The sequence below is a fragment of the Euleptes europaea genome, chromosome 19 (genome assembly GCF_029931775.1).
Source record: "Euleptes europaea isolate rEulEur1 chromosome 19, rEulEur1.hap1, whole genome shotgun sequence".
Lineage (NCBI taxonomy): Eukaryota > Metazoa > Chordata > Lepidosauria > Squamata > Sphaerodactylidae > Euleptes > Euleptes europaea.
The window spans coordinates 28,443,356-28,458,276 of NC_079330.1; the positions used below are offsets into that span (position 1 = coordinate 28,443,356).

The 14,921-nt window shown below is 48.7% G+C and overlaps 1 protein-coding gene across 1 annotated transcript in view; it reads right to left on the reverse strand.

Moving 5' to 3' along the window:
- NXN (nucleoredoxin) overlaps positions 1 to 14,921 on the reverse strand; it is a 105,955-nt gene that overhangs the window by 22,903 nt on the left and 68,131 nt on the right. Inside the window, exons 2-5 of the mRNA XM_056865022.1 lie at positions 8,045 to 8,162; positions 6,173 to 6,306; positions 5,130 to 5,230; positions 3,788 to 3,894 (exon numbers count right to left, since the gene is read on the reverse strand). Of these exons, the coding sequence (XP_056721000.1) occupies positions 3,788 to 3,894; positions 5,130 to 5,230; positions 6,173 to 6,306; positions 8,045 to 8,162 (460 nt within the window). The remainder of the gene's footprint in view (positions 1 to 3,787; positions 3,895 to 5,129; positions 5,231 to 6,172; positions 6,307 to 8,044; positions 8,163 to 14,921) is intronic.

Here is a 14,921-nt window from a genome sequence, read left to right on the forward strand (position 1 = left end):
AATTACCCTGAAAGGTAGGCCAATAATTGGGAGAGAGTGGGTTGCCTAAGGGTTGCCTTCAAGAAAGTCTATGAATGGGCAAATAAAATAGCAGAATATGCAACTATGGCTAAACTAACCTCTTTAGTGCACAATAGATAAACCTCTGAGTCTTATGATAAATGGAAAGTATTCTTTGATTATATAGCTTCTAATTAATAAAAAAATAACAGAACGTAAGAATTTAAGTTAAAAAGCTAATGTAAAATATGAAAACACAATAATCTAAAGAATGTATGATCGAATTTAAACTATAGAGTAAGTTCCAGTATAATGTAAGAATCTGATGTGTATGTTCGTATGTTTTGTTTGTTTGAAAAATTAAAAAAAATTTAAAAATACAAAGTCTAAGGCAGAGGCGGGATTCAAAGCAGGGACTGCACTTGGATCATGTCACTTTTTTAGCCACTGCAGTAAAAAAGGGATCAAGAAATGGGTTGAACTAGATGCATTCATAGAAGAGAGGTCCATTGATGGTTGCTGGCCAGGATGGCCAAATGGAACCTCCATGTTCAGGGGCCGTATACCTCTGAATACCTGCCTGTGGGGGGGGGAACAACAGGGGGAAGCTTTGGGTTCTGGGCCTTCTGTGGCCTCTGTAGGAAGCAGGATGCTGGACTAGACAGACCTTTGGCCTGACCCGGCAGGGCTTTTCCGATGGCCCTGCTCACAAGCCTTCTGGGGTAACCATTTGAGATAAGAATCAGGAATAAACTGCAAGGGTATTCTGTGAATTTTTATACCTCGTGTCAATGACCAGTTGTAGGCTGTAACTTTGTCTTTCAAAACATTTTAAACCGTTTGTGTGTGTAGAAAAGAGTAGGAGTCCAGCAGCACCTTAAAGACTAACAAAATTTCTGGCAGGGCATCAGCTTTCGTGAGCCACAGCTCACTTCTTCAGCCCACTCATGAATGCTCACACCCTGCCAGAAATTTCATTAGTCTTTAAGGTGCTACTGGACTCCTACTCTTTTCTACTGCTAGTGTTTCTCCTTCTAACACGGCTACCCTTTGTGTGTGCGCGTGGGGGGGAATCATTTTCATCAGCTGGTTTTGTTTCCTCTTTGCCAGCATTCTGGAGGGAGCCGTCCGCAACCCTTTCCAGAAATGGGTTTAGGGCTTCCCAGCTGGGAAGTTTTTCCAGGGCACCGGTGGAGCCTGCCTGCACCAGCACAAGCCAGTAAGGATGCCAGGTCCCTCTCTGCCACCAGTGGGAGGTTTTGGGAGCAGAGCCTGAGGAGGGCGGGGTTTGGGGAGGGACTTAAATGCCATAGAGTCCAATTGCCCAAGCGGCCATTTTCTCCAGGGGAACTGATCTCTGTCGCCTGGAGCTCAGTTGTAATAGCAGGAGATCTCCAGCCAGTACCTGGAGGTTGGCAGCCGAGTAGGCAGCGCTGGCTTCTGGCCCATGCACTGGGCCTTTTTCGACAGGCCCTGATTGAGGAGCCTGGGTGTGGCTGCCACCGCTCTCACCCCTGGGCAGGGAACGGTTCCTTCTTGGCCAGAGATGAGAATCGCCGCAGGGTGGGGTTGTCATCTCATTTCCTGGCCCCAGCCCTGATTCAACACGCAGAGCGACTCGCAGAGGAAACAGGGGTGCTGGCTTTGCAGAAACTGATGGTGTGGTTGCATTTGGAATGCAGGTGACAGCACTGGTCATTCCATCTCAAACAAATGCCGAAAAGCAACTGGGGTGGGTGGGTGGGTGAGGGGGTGGGGGGGGGGGAAAGCCCTGTCTCTACAAAGAACAGCTGGAGAGATTGGGTTTTTTTCAGTCCAGGATTTAAAAAAAAAAGTAAAAGAAAACATGAGAGAGGTTTTGACAATTACGCAGGGTCATCTACAATTACACGGGGTCATCTGCTGAAGCTGGAGTTTCAAAACAGATAAAAAGAAGTATTTCTTCACACAACACAGAGTTAAACTGTGGAACTCCCTGCCCCTGGAAGTGGTGATGGATGCCAACTTGGAAGGCTTGAAGAGGGGAGTGGACGTGTTCATGGAGGAGAGGGCTATTCATGGCTACTAGTCAAAATGGATACTAATCATGATGCATACCTATTCTCTCCAGGATCAGAGGAGCATGCCGAATATATTAGGTGCTGTGGAACATAGGACAATGCTGCTGCAGTTATCTTGTTTGTGGGCTTCCAAGAGGCACGTGGTTGGCTGCTGTGGGAACAGACTGCTGGACTTGATGGGCCCTGGTCTGATCCAGCAGGGCCTTTCTTATGTTCTTATGCTCTGAATAATGGTTTTCACATTTAGCCTTCTAGTTAATTAATTCCGATTCCTTAATATCTTCTGTTTCAACCATTGTTTATTATTTTAATTGCAATTTTTGGTGTTTCTAACAGTCATTTGCGATTTAAAAAATTCTCCTCTAACCTGTGCCCAAAATCAAGTTTACTGGAAGTGTAGGACAAAAGAAAAAAAAGCCATTCGATAAGGTTTGGAGTGTTCAAAGCATTTCACATACATTGTCTCAGGAAACCTTTACAACAAGCCTGCAAGGTAGGCATGATTCCTTACTTTTAGGAACTAGGCTGCAACAAGTGGGGGCCTGCAAGGAACTTGCTGGGCAGAGGACAATGACATCGATGGGGAGGGCAGGGCCTGTACTGGGCTGGTGGTGCCAATGGGGGGGGGGCAGCCTGGGGCCAGTATTGGTTGGCTCACTGCCCAGAGCTTCCCTGAATGTGGCAATGAGGCACAGGCTTTTAGTCCTGCGTCCATGAAGGAGATAGGTGCATTCTTCTGCATATGTGCGGAACAATGATCTTAAAATGGGGGAAGGGATTAAACCTCCCAATGTATTTTTCCAGGGTTTCAGATTTTCTGGAAACCTGGGGCGTCTCCCAAGTTTGCAGAATGACCCATTTTTAGTCAGTGTGGGCCTGATCTGTGGATTTAAGTATCCGCAGACGAGCCCACGTTTGACTATTAGATAAGATTACTGTGTAACCAAAAGAGGAGGCATCCTGGACCCTGAACTAAGGGAGAGGGAAGAGAGAAACCTGCTTCCTCCCTCTGTACGATGAATGGATGCATTCAGGCACACCCAAATAAAGCTACTTGGGTCAGTTTACATTACCCCCCCCCCACTTTCCCCTTAAACACACACCTCCAGGGCACATTGCCAGAAGAACAACAGAACCCTGTCACTCTTCCACTCAGCCAGAAAGTTCAGAACAGAAACTCTACATTTCATTATGCATCACAGACACACACCCCAAAATGGATATGAAGTATGAATACTTCTGGGGGGAAGGAATACCCCCTAAAGCTGCTGCTCCAAGAATTATGGCCACCTCCACCCCATGGGTTGAATCTTGCACATCTGCAGTGTCTTACTTTTCCCCACAGGAACAAACGGCAGCCACTGGGGACAAATTAAATGTCTTTAACCTGCTCCCTACCTTTGTGGCCTCCGGTTCCCTGAAGAAGGGGGAGGGCAAAATTAACAACTTTTCTCTCTCCCTCAACAGTCTTGCTGGTTGCAGCCTACTTCTTTTCTCCCATAGAACTTAATAGGAGCCATAAAGATCCCAGCTTCTTCCTATCTCCATAGCCCCACCCATTTCCCCTACATAGCTCATGCTCAAGAGTGACATAGAAACCCAGCCCCATAGAGCTGCTTCATCCATACATCTAAGGAATACCAATGTATAAAAATGAGCAAATGGGGGAGACTGACAGCACCCCAACCGCCGACCGGAGGGACGGAAAGCATGTGTTTTTGTCCTACCTTGGATACCGTAGAGTCGGTTAAGACGTGAGCGCCTGGCTTCATCAGCATACGGGACTGCCAGCCAGGGCATCTCGCTGAAATACTGCTTGAAAGAATCCTCTGATCTGCAGGGTTCAAAAGAAGAAGAAGAGTTGGTTTTTATACCCCACTTTTTCTCTACCTTTAAGGAGTCTCAGAACAGCTTACGATCGCCTTCCCTTCCCCACAGCAGACACCTTGTGAGGTAGGTGGGGATGAGAGAGTTCGGAGAGAACTGCGACTGGCCCAAGGTCACCCAGCTGGCTTCATGTGGAGGAGTGGGGAAACCATCCCGGTTCACCAGATTAGAGTCCGCCACTATTAACCACTACACCACGCTGGCTCTCAAGGAGGAAGACTAGCCTCGTGGAACCAACACAAAACCAAACCTGGATTTGCCATTATGCCAGTCAAGACAACAGGCCAGGGTTTTGCCTTTTGGTACAATCCCCTCATTACAAAAGAGCTTCTACTCTTCAGGAGGGCATGAAGGAACAAAGGGATTGATGTAGCACCTACGGGCAGGAGCAGGGTCACATGTATTCTATGATTACAAAACATATTAAAATGCACCAAGAGAAGGGGAAATGTTAGGACATGCATAAAATTGTGCAGGACTTATAATCTACATAAGAACATAAGGCAGGCCCTGCTGGATTAGATCAAGGTCCATCTAGTCCAGCAGTCTGTTCACACAGTGGCCAACCGGGTGCCTCTAGGAAGCCCACAAACAAGACGACTGCAGCAGCACCATCCTGCCTGTGTTCCACAGCACCTAATATAATAGGCATGCTCCTCTGATACTAGAGAGAATAGGTATGCAGCATGACTAGTATCCATTTTAACTAATAGCCATGAATACCCCTTTCCTCCATGAATATGTCCACTCCCCTCTTAAAGCCTTCCAAGTTGGCAGCCATCACCACATCCTGGGGCAGGGAGTTCCACAATTCAACTATGCATTGTGTGAAGAAATACTTCCTTTTATCAGAGCTCGCTTGCGCATCAAAGGCTCCACACCCTTTGGCTTCTGCGATTGAATGCATGCTGCCATTTCCTTATGCAAGCTTCTCTCTGAAGCTTTAGGGTCTAGAAACTTGCGTAACTTTTTCATAAGATGAAATATGAGGCTAGCAGGATGCCGAACCATACACCCGATGCATGCACAAAAAGAAAAGGCGCGCTCTGGCCCCTAGTTCACCTGTCTTCTCATGGCTTCTCTCAATACAACAAACGAATCACCCCCCAATCCACCCCACCCAGCCAAAGGCCACTTGCCATTCCCCCGCTGCCCACGGGCATCACACAGAAGCAGCATTACCTGTCTGCACTGACAAAGACAATCTCGAATTTTTGTCCCACGTCCTTGATTTTCCGATAGGACTCCACCAGGACACGAGTGAGGCTTCGACAGGGAGGGCACTGCCAAAGAAAGATGCAGCAAAGAGGTTGCAGTATTTCATCAAGTCGGGCTGATCAACAACCAATTGCCTGGTCACCTTTGGCTAGTGAAAATCACCTCCAGAGGCGGAGAAAGCTTCTGGGGAACTGGGGGAAAGTGGGAGGTGGCTTTCCTCCTCCCAGGATCTCTAAGGTCATTTATGCAGGGGAAATTTGTGTTTGGTTTGTTGCACAGTTTTCTGTTCCAAATTCTCAAACATCATATGCATGAGGGCTTCCCCCCCCCCCCGCAAATTCCAGGAGTATCTTGTGATTAATTAGGCATCCCCAGTGAATCATGGAGCTTCTGAGTCCCTCACAGCCTTGTTGCAGTGTACTTGAAGGGGGCGAGTCAGCTCTTAAAGGGACTGTGTGTGCTTTTGCTGGGTATTCCTCCCCACCTTTCTTCAACAGCTCCCTGCCGGGTGCCACCTTCCAACCTTTGCAGCCTCTCTCTTTTCCAACCTTTGCAGCTCCTATCTTCCTGCACATTTCATGAGGGTTTAACTCCCTCGTTTGTGCTTTGCTTCGAGGGAAGGGGTTGGATGGGAGGGAGGGAGAAGCTAAAATGGGTGTGGGGAGAGAAGCCCGAAGTTAGAGTTATGCATGGAAATGGGAGGAATTTGCATTGCTTTTGCCTTGAAGCAGTATTCAAATTAGTCATAAAATAGCATCCTAGAACTGCCCGGGGGAAACGAGGCGGGAATGAAGTGACTTCTAAAGGTTGGTAAAATTATGAATAATGCAAAGGAAGCCTCGAAGCAGTCCAGCAGGGATCACGAGCTAAATACCCCTGCATAAATGGCCTAAGTGCAAGGAGGTGGGATGCTAAAATGTTCCCTGTAGACTAGTCACTTTGCCAGGCGTTCCCCCATGTTCCCCAACACCTCGCCCACCAGCTGAGAAAGCCAGGTCCCAACTCACCCAGTGTGCAGAGAAGTAAACGCCAACGTAGGATCCTTCCAGGGTGCTGCTGTCCTGAGACTGGCCTTTATTTTGGACCAAAGGACCTGCGATCACCTCTTGGAAGGGACGGGGACCCCATGGGAACTCCAGACCTGGCACAGGCAGAGGGCAGGAAAAGAGAGAGGGTGACAAAATGGCATGGCCAGTTTCTCTTGCTCCCAAAAGGAATCCATGACAGCATTCTTCACAACATAGCAGAACCATCTGCAAAAATCCCCACCCATCCTGCATCAAGCTAGTCCGCTGCTAAACCCCTGCATGTACAACCTCCCACCCCCACCCCGGGATGTCAGGTACAGTTTTAGATGACAACCACTCCCAGCCAATGACTGTCCCACCATGGATTTCTTGGCTAAAGCCACAGAAGATAAATTAAAAAAAAAAAACTGGCTCATAGCCAATGCTCTGGAGGCAGAGTACATGCAAATGAAAAAGAAGAAGAGGAGTTTGTTTTTATATGCCAACTTTCTCTGCCACTCAAGGGAGACTCAAACTGGCTTACAATCACCTTCCCTTCCCCTCCCCACAACAGACACCCCATGAGGTAGGTGGGGCTGAGAGAGCTCTAAGAGCTGCGATTAGCCCAACGTCACCAAGCTGGCTTCATGTGTAGGAGTGGGGAAACCAACCCAGTTCACCAGATTAGCCTCCGCTGCTCATGTGGAGGAGTGGGGAATCAAACCAGGTCACAGTCCACCGCTCCAAACCACTGCTCTTAACCACTACACCACACACATAAAATACACAAGAAGCACAAAAAACATAAGCAAAATTAAAGGGGGAAAAGTAAAACCCGAGTAAAGAAGCCATTATACACCATAAAAGTGTAGGCAGTAAAATTCTAGAAATGCAATTTACAATTTTAGCAACAGACAAGAACACGTGAGCCGCAGCTAAGAATAAAATTACAATACCAGATTAACTAAATAAAGCTTCTACAGCCAATAAAATGGATACTATCAAATTTGGTAGCAGGTAAAACAATTCACCAATTCAGGGCGGGGGGGGGGGGAACAAGCCCCAGGGCCCGTGGACTGCTCACTTCAGGCATCAAATTAAGTCAGTTGGAGGGGGATAAAAACATTTGGCAAAAAGGGAGGCAGGCAGAGAGTGATGGAGAGGGAATTCCACAACATCACAACTGCCTGCATCTCTCATAATGGCCAAATCCAGATGTCATAGCAAACCTTTTTGTGATGGACATGAACCCAAACTGTTCTTGTGCCTCTCAGGAGGAGGCGAGCTTTCCTTCTCTGGAAGTTTTTAAGCAGAGGCTATATGGCCATTTGTCAGCAGTGCTGATTCTATGACCTCAGGCAGATCATGAGAGGGAGGGCAGGAAGGTTTGCATCAGTGTTTGGCTCTTGTGGCCCTTTCTTGCATGCCCAGGATAGTGCCGATCGCCACTTTGAGGTCAGGAAGCAATTTTCCTCCAGGCCAGCGATCCTGGAGAGTTTTTTTTTCCCCCATCTTCTGAGCGTAAAGTAGAGGTCACTGGGTGTGTGTGGGGGGGAAGGTATTTGTGAATTTCCTGCATTGTGCAGGGGGTTTGACTAGATGACCCTGGTGGTCCCTTCCAACTCTATGATTCTATTATTCTCTCCCCACCCCGCATGCCTGAGGTGCAACTGAAAGCTCCTCCACTTTAAAAACCACGATCCCATCTCCACTTTGTGATGACGTCTGAATGCAGGGTCCCTGGCCACCTGGGGTTTGTTTCCTCCTTCTGGATTAAACTGTGGTTTAGAGAAGGGTGTGAAGAAGAGTGAACCTAAACAACCCAGGGGAGTCACGGAGGACCGCATTCTTTTACCATGTACTCAGTTATACCTTCAGGGTCATCTCGGATTACCAAGAGGCCGTTCTGGCACACAACCTTCCCAGTGATGGCGTCTATAAATATCAGCGAGGGAATGTTGGAGACCCTGAACTTGTTCCAGAGTTTCAACTAGAAGGAGAAAAAAAACAAGAAAAGAACAAGATGAAGCAAAAAATCGACCTTGAATCCCTGTGCACAGAGAAAGGTGGGAGATAAATAAACGGAAGCGAGGAAAAGAGGGAGGTTATCTTTATGGACCACTTTCCCTGGCCTCTCCCATCCCGCAGGGGCAATGCATTTCATGTAAAAGGGCTGGGAAAGATGCCCCTTGGCCTGTGACCCTAAAGAGCCTCAGCCAGTCAAAGGAACCAAGACTGAACTCAAGGAACATGGTCGTTTTTTGGATTGGCAGAGGCTCTGCTTTACATGCAGAAGATACCTCCAGTTAGGAAATCTCAGGCAAAAGCGCTCTCTGTCCAGAGTAACCACAGGGGACCATTGCTGGTCAGAGTAGATGATGCCAATCGTCCAAATGGCACAAGCCAGATGTGCACACCAGCCAGGTGCATGCACATCTGCATCGGAAGCCCCGTGGCTCAGCTGAACAGCAGCAGCGCTTTGCGTGCAGAAGGTCCTGCAGATGTGGACACCGGCTGGAGAGCTGCCGCTGGTCAGAACAGCGAACAGCAGGCTCGATTGGCCAATGACCTGGGTGTTAGGCTGCCTCAGAAGTTCAGACTAGAAGGTCCTTCGACGAGACAGCCTTCCCTTCCTCTCCCCACGACAGGTACCTTGTGAGGTAGGTGGGGCTGAGGGAGTTCAGAGAGAACCGTGACTGGCTCAAGGTCACCCAGCCGGCTTCGTGTGGAGGAGTGGGGAAACCAGATTAGAGTTAACCAGTTTAGAATCCGCCGCTCATGTGGAGGAGGGGGGAATCAAACCCGGTTCTCCAGATTAGTCCGTCCACTGCCCTTCATCACTACACTCCCGTTTCCCGCATACCCAGAAGAGAGACTTCTAAAGCAGCGTTTACACCATCTCAGACCTACATCACTGAAAAACAAAGTACGCCCTTTTTCCCCTTAAAAAATGACAGTTTTATTTATATGCAAACTCAGGCAGATTTGGTTCTTGTAGGTTATCCGGGCTGTATGACCGTGGTCACACAGCCCGGATAACCTACAAGAACCAATGAACTCTGACCGTGAAAGCCTTCGACAATATTCAGGCAGATCTGATTAACCGATGAGAACTCGCACAATTAACCAAACCTCTTTAACTGGGCGCCAACCCCAGTAACGGATCATAAATGTATTTTCTGCACCTGCCCGTGGACTGGCCTTCGTTACTGCACAGAGAACTGTTTCACAGCTTGAAGAAATGAATCATCTTTTTTTTTACTTTTGAATTCTTTAAACTTATAATAGGAAACAGCATGTCATACTTCAACGGTAACTCTTGTTTGGTCAAACCAGACCTTTGACAGTACCAAAAAGAAGAAGAAGCCAGTACTGGGGCAACGAATTCCACAGGTGAAGGGAGAGTTTGGATGGAAGAAATAAGACTGCCTGTTTATTCTAAACCTGCTGACTGCCTCTCTGTCCTGCTTATAGAAGCAGGGCCATGGCAGCTAGGGTTGCCAGGTCCCTCTTTGCCACCGGGAGAAGGTTTTTGGGGTGGAGCCTGAGGAGGGGCAGGGTTTGGGGAGGGAGGGGCTTCAATGCCATAGAGTCCAACTGCCGAAGTGGCCATTTTCTCCAGGTGAACTGATCTCTGTCGGCTGGAGATCAGTTGTAATAGTGGGAGATCTCCAGCTACAACCTGGAGGTTGGCAGCCCTAATGGCAGGGTAGGACGGGGCGGTACAATTCCAGGGGCCCTAGCCACCGTGAGATCTGGGTGGCATGATGGGGAAGAGGGCTTGTACACACAGCCCTACTGAAGGACACATACCTAGGTTCAAGGTCACCCTGCAACCGGGTTGCCAGGTCCCCCCGGCTACCAGTGGGGGATGGAGAGGGAGGTAGGGTTGCCAGATCCAGGTTGGGAAACTTCTGGAGATGTGGGGATGGCGACTTAGGAGGACAGAGACCTCAGTGGGGTACAAGACCACGGAGTTGATTTTCCAAAGCATCCATTTTTTCCAACTGATCTCTGTAGTCTAGAGAGGAGCTGTAATTCCAGTGGATCCCCAGGTCCCACCTGGAGACTGGCATCCCTACCCAGTGACCTTTGTGGCTGGGTAGCGATTTGAACCCAGGCCTCCCCTGTCCAACGAACATTTCCCTGAACCACACTGACTCTCTGACAGGACATTTGTGTCACATTCCTTCAAACCCTTCCTTTTGTGTGGGGCCTTTTTTAGTCCTCACCCCAAACCAAAATGGAAGGTACCTACTCCCCCTTCTCCATCTCTCTCCATCTCTCCCTTGCCTCTCCCCTTCTCCTGTCTGAAGCTTCCAGAATCACTGCCTGAAATGGGCTAAGGACGCCCAGGGCGAAAACGCACGGGAGGTTTTGCCTTGGATTTGCCACTCTCTCAATGCACATTTTCCCCAGCCAAACTCTCAGAACTCAAAAATAAGCCCCCGTGCAGAGTTTTGAGAATTCAGATGGGGACAATGTGCATCCAGAGAGTGGCAAATCCAAGGCAAAACCTCCCATGCGCTTTTGCCCCCAGTTTCAGTTTGAAAACCCCAATTTTTTATTGGGGTTCCCTCTGTTGTTTAATTTTGTTAAACCTGTTTCCTTAATTCTGTTGACCTGGATGGCCCAGGCTAGCCTGATCTGGTCAGATCTCAGAAGCTAAGCAGGGTCAGCCCTGGTTAGTATTTGGATGGGAGACCACCAAGGAAGACCAGGGTTGCTGCACAGAGGCACTGGCAAAACCACCTCTGTTAGTCTCTTGCCATGAAAACCCCAACTCGGCTGCGACTTGACGGCACTTTGCACACACACCTCTGTTCAGGGCAAGACCACAGTTCTTTGACCGCACTAACAAAATCCGAGAGAAACTCTACCGTTAAACCCGACGTCTACTTTGTGCCAACTGTGTATAAGCGGCGTTAAAACGATGCAACAAATGTATATATCGTATCAATGGCATCAGGGAAATCTACGAACTAAGAACAGCAGTGACAAAAATACGAACAAAAAGGCTCACAGAACCAGCTCGTGAAAATTAAACGGGGTGCATTTGTAAAGTTTGGAGACTGACCTCTGTCCTGCTCCCCACGGTGCCATAGCTGATTCTCCCTTCAAAGCAAGAAGCCATCAGCTTCAAGAACCGAAGAGAGCAGCTTTCGGAAATGCAACCCAGCTTTTGGAAATGCAACCCAGCCACGTTCCCTTGAGAAACCACTTGCGCCAGAGGAAAAAGCAAGTCCGCACTTCACTGAAGATACTTCCCGGGCCAAAAAGGGGATTTTAAAGAGCGTCCCCGCGGTCTCGATGCACCTCGGAATGTGTTTGCAGGCAGCCGGCGGAGAGCCGCTGGAGTGTCCACTTAAGACTGCAAAATCCCTCTGTTTATTGGGCCAGACTTGGCAACCTCCTCGCCAGACGAAGGCCGGGTTACATCAGCTTTGTTGGCTTAAGAAGGTTAGGAGCCTCACGTTACAAGCCGGCCAGCGTGGTGCGAGCTCAGGGGCCGACAAGTCGGAGGCCTCAGTGCAACTGGATCCCGGAGAGTCTTCTGAGAGGACAGGTCAAGTTTACTGGGAGGAAGAGAACGGGGTGGGGGGGGGATGAGGACTGTGAGCCCGAGCGAGACGTTGAGTCAGGAAAATGAAATCTCCACAATCGCCCCCCCCTTCCCGCTAAAGGGATTTACGCTCAAATCACGTCAAAGCTAGGTACTTTGGGGTTTGTGAGGTTTTAACCGCTACATTTTTACCGAGTGCTTTGCGACGGAGCTATTTGTTAATAAATCCCTTGGTGAAAAGAGGGATTCGGCGCTTAGATTATTACTGGGCTTAAAACCAAAAAGGAAAAAGGGAAAGAAGAAAAAAAAACAGCAATCTTCTAGCCTTGACTACAATGGAAAAGAACATGCTCAGAACTCAGACAGAGGTTTTCTGGATTGTCCAAGCAATCCTTTCAGCAGTCCTGTGAGTACGGTTGCCAACCTCCAGGAACTGGCTGGAGATCTCCTGCTATTACAACTAGGGTTGCCAGGTCCCTCTTCACCACCGTCGGGAGGGTTTTGGGGCGGAGCCTGAAGAGGGCAGGGTTTGGGGAGGGACTTCAGTGCCATAGAGTCCAATTGCCAAAGCAGCCATTTTCTCCAGGGGAACCGATCTCTGTCAGCTGGAGATTAGCAGTAATAGCAGACCTCCAGCTAGTACCTGGAGGTTGGCAACCCTAGTTACAACTGATCTCCAGCCAATAGAGATCACCTGGAGAAAATGGCCACTTGGGCAATTGGACTCTATGGCACTGAAGTCCCTCCCATCCCTAAACCCTGCCCTTCTCAGGCTCCACCCCAAAAACCTCCCACCAGTTTCAAAGCGGGACCTGGCAACCCTACCTGTGAGGTAGGCCCATGTTATCATCCCATTTTGCAGATGATGGGAATGAGGCTGACAGAGTGGGCCTGCCTAACGGTGGAGCTGAGCGCTCAAGCTACACAAAATGCTGACATTCCCAACACTGGCTTGGAAATTCCTGGAGATGATGGGGTGGTAACTGGGAAGGGGGAGGGAAGGCAGCATGGTATAGCCCACTCTCATCAGATCTCGGAAACTAAGCAGGGTCAGCCCTGGTTAGTAGTATTTGGATGGGAGACCATCAAGAAACACCAGGGTTGCGATGCAGAGGAAGGCACTGGCAAACCCCTTCTGTTAGATGGCCGGCTGTCAGCAATGTTGATTCTATGACCTTACGCAGATGATGAGAGGGAGGGCATCTTGGCCATCTTCTGGGCATGGAGTAGGGGACACGGGGTGTGTGTGGGGGGGAGGTAGTTGTGAATTTCCTGCATTGTGCAGGGGGTTGGACTAGATGACCCTGGTGGTCCCTTCCAACTCTATGATTCTAATTAATGCTCTGCCACGGAGCCACACACACCCCCAGTCCCTGCTTATGAGGAGCAATCTCCATTGTGATAACTGAATCCCGAATGGAAACAGAGACACAAGCAGAGAGCCTCCTTCGGGCTCTGAAACTCCTCAGCTCCCTAAAAGGTGATCTACACTTTGCTCCTCTCCCACCCCAGTGGTCTTCTCGCAATCCCGTCTCCTGCTTGCAACTAAACATCACCGCAGCAACACAAGAGCACCGGCTCAGCACATTTCTTTTCTTAAAAGCCACTTGTTCCAACACTGCTATGAAACACAAAGCACAGGGTTGAAGGGTTTTTTGGGGGGGTTTGGTTTATTTTGGCTAAGCTTGGAGAATCCAAACATTCTGCAGCTCTCTGCCTCCTGGAAACACAAGGGCTGAAGATTTATGGCAGGGTGGTTGGGGCTTCTATAGACATTTTCACAGGAAAAGCACATAAATGTAAGTGCAGGATTTTTCATGCCCCAAAAGTCTTCTCTTTACCCCACCACCGCAGTGGCACAGAAGGGAATGTATTTGACTTTTGGCTTTAAATTGATTGTGTGATTGAAGAAGAAGAGTTGGTTTTTAGATGCCGGTTTTCTCTACCTTTCAAAGACAATCAAACCGGCTTAACACCTCCTTCCCTCCCTCTCCCCACCACAGACACCCTGTGAGGTACGTGGGGCTGAGAGAGCTCTGGGAGAACTGTGACTAGCCCACGGTCACCCAGCTGGCTTCACGTGAAGGAGTGGGGAAACCAATCCGGTTCACCAGATTAGAGTCAGCCACCCATGTGGAGGAGTGGGGAATCGAACCCAGTTCTCCAGATTAGAGTCCACCGCTCTTAACCACTACACCACGCTGGCTTTTTAATGTTCTGCTTTTTAATTGTTAGTCGCCTTGGTGGCCCTGGCTGGGCAGAACATAGTGTTGCCAACCTCCAGGAGGTGGCTAGAGAGCTCCTGCTGTTAGAACTGATCTCCAGGCGACAGTGATCAGTTGGCGTGGAGAAAATGGCCACTTTGGAAGGTGGAGTCTATGGCAATATACCCCACTGAAGTTCCTCGCCTCCCCAAACCCCACCCGCCTCAGGCTCCATCCCTAAAATCTCCCGGTATTTCCCAACCTGGAGCTGGCAACCCCAGTCGAAAGTAAGAACGTAGATTCTGTAAATAAACAAACAAATAAAACTGGCAGCTGATGACACCCCATTTTAGGACGGCATGTTCACATAAACAGTGAAAGCTAGCCATCTACAAGTACTCATTTGACTGCAAATGGGGGTTGCTATCTTATTTCAGTCACACTGTTTTGGTTTGAAAATCCCAGTTTCCGACATGACTTCAATCTACAATCACCTTTTCCATCCAGATAAGCTGACAATGTTAGAAAGACACCTTTCCATTAAAACCAATGCTTGCATTCGCGTCAACTGCACAAAAACAACCTAAACGAAACAAAAGAATCAGGAAACTGGGCTACAAAACAGCTCACAATTACACCATTTTTTAAAAAAAGGGCAGATTTGTAGAGCCCTATTTAAAACAGGTCCTAGACCAGTTCTAGCCTGATCTCATCAGATCTTTAAAGCTAAGCAGGGTCAGTCCTGGTCAGTATTTGGATGGGAGATCACCAAGGAACGCCAGGTTGCTACGCAGAGGCAGGCAATGGCAAACCACCTCTGAACGTCTCTTGCCTTGTAAACCCTAAGGGGTGGCTGTAAGTCACCCGCAACTTGACAGGGGGGAGAAATTAAAACACAGTTCTACAAACCATTTTAACGAGGTCTGTTCCCATCTTATAAAAACTAAACCAAAATATTCATCTGTCTGTCACAGTCTAGTTT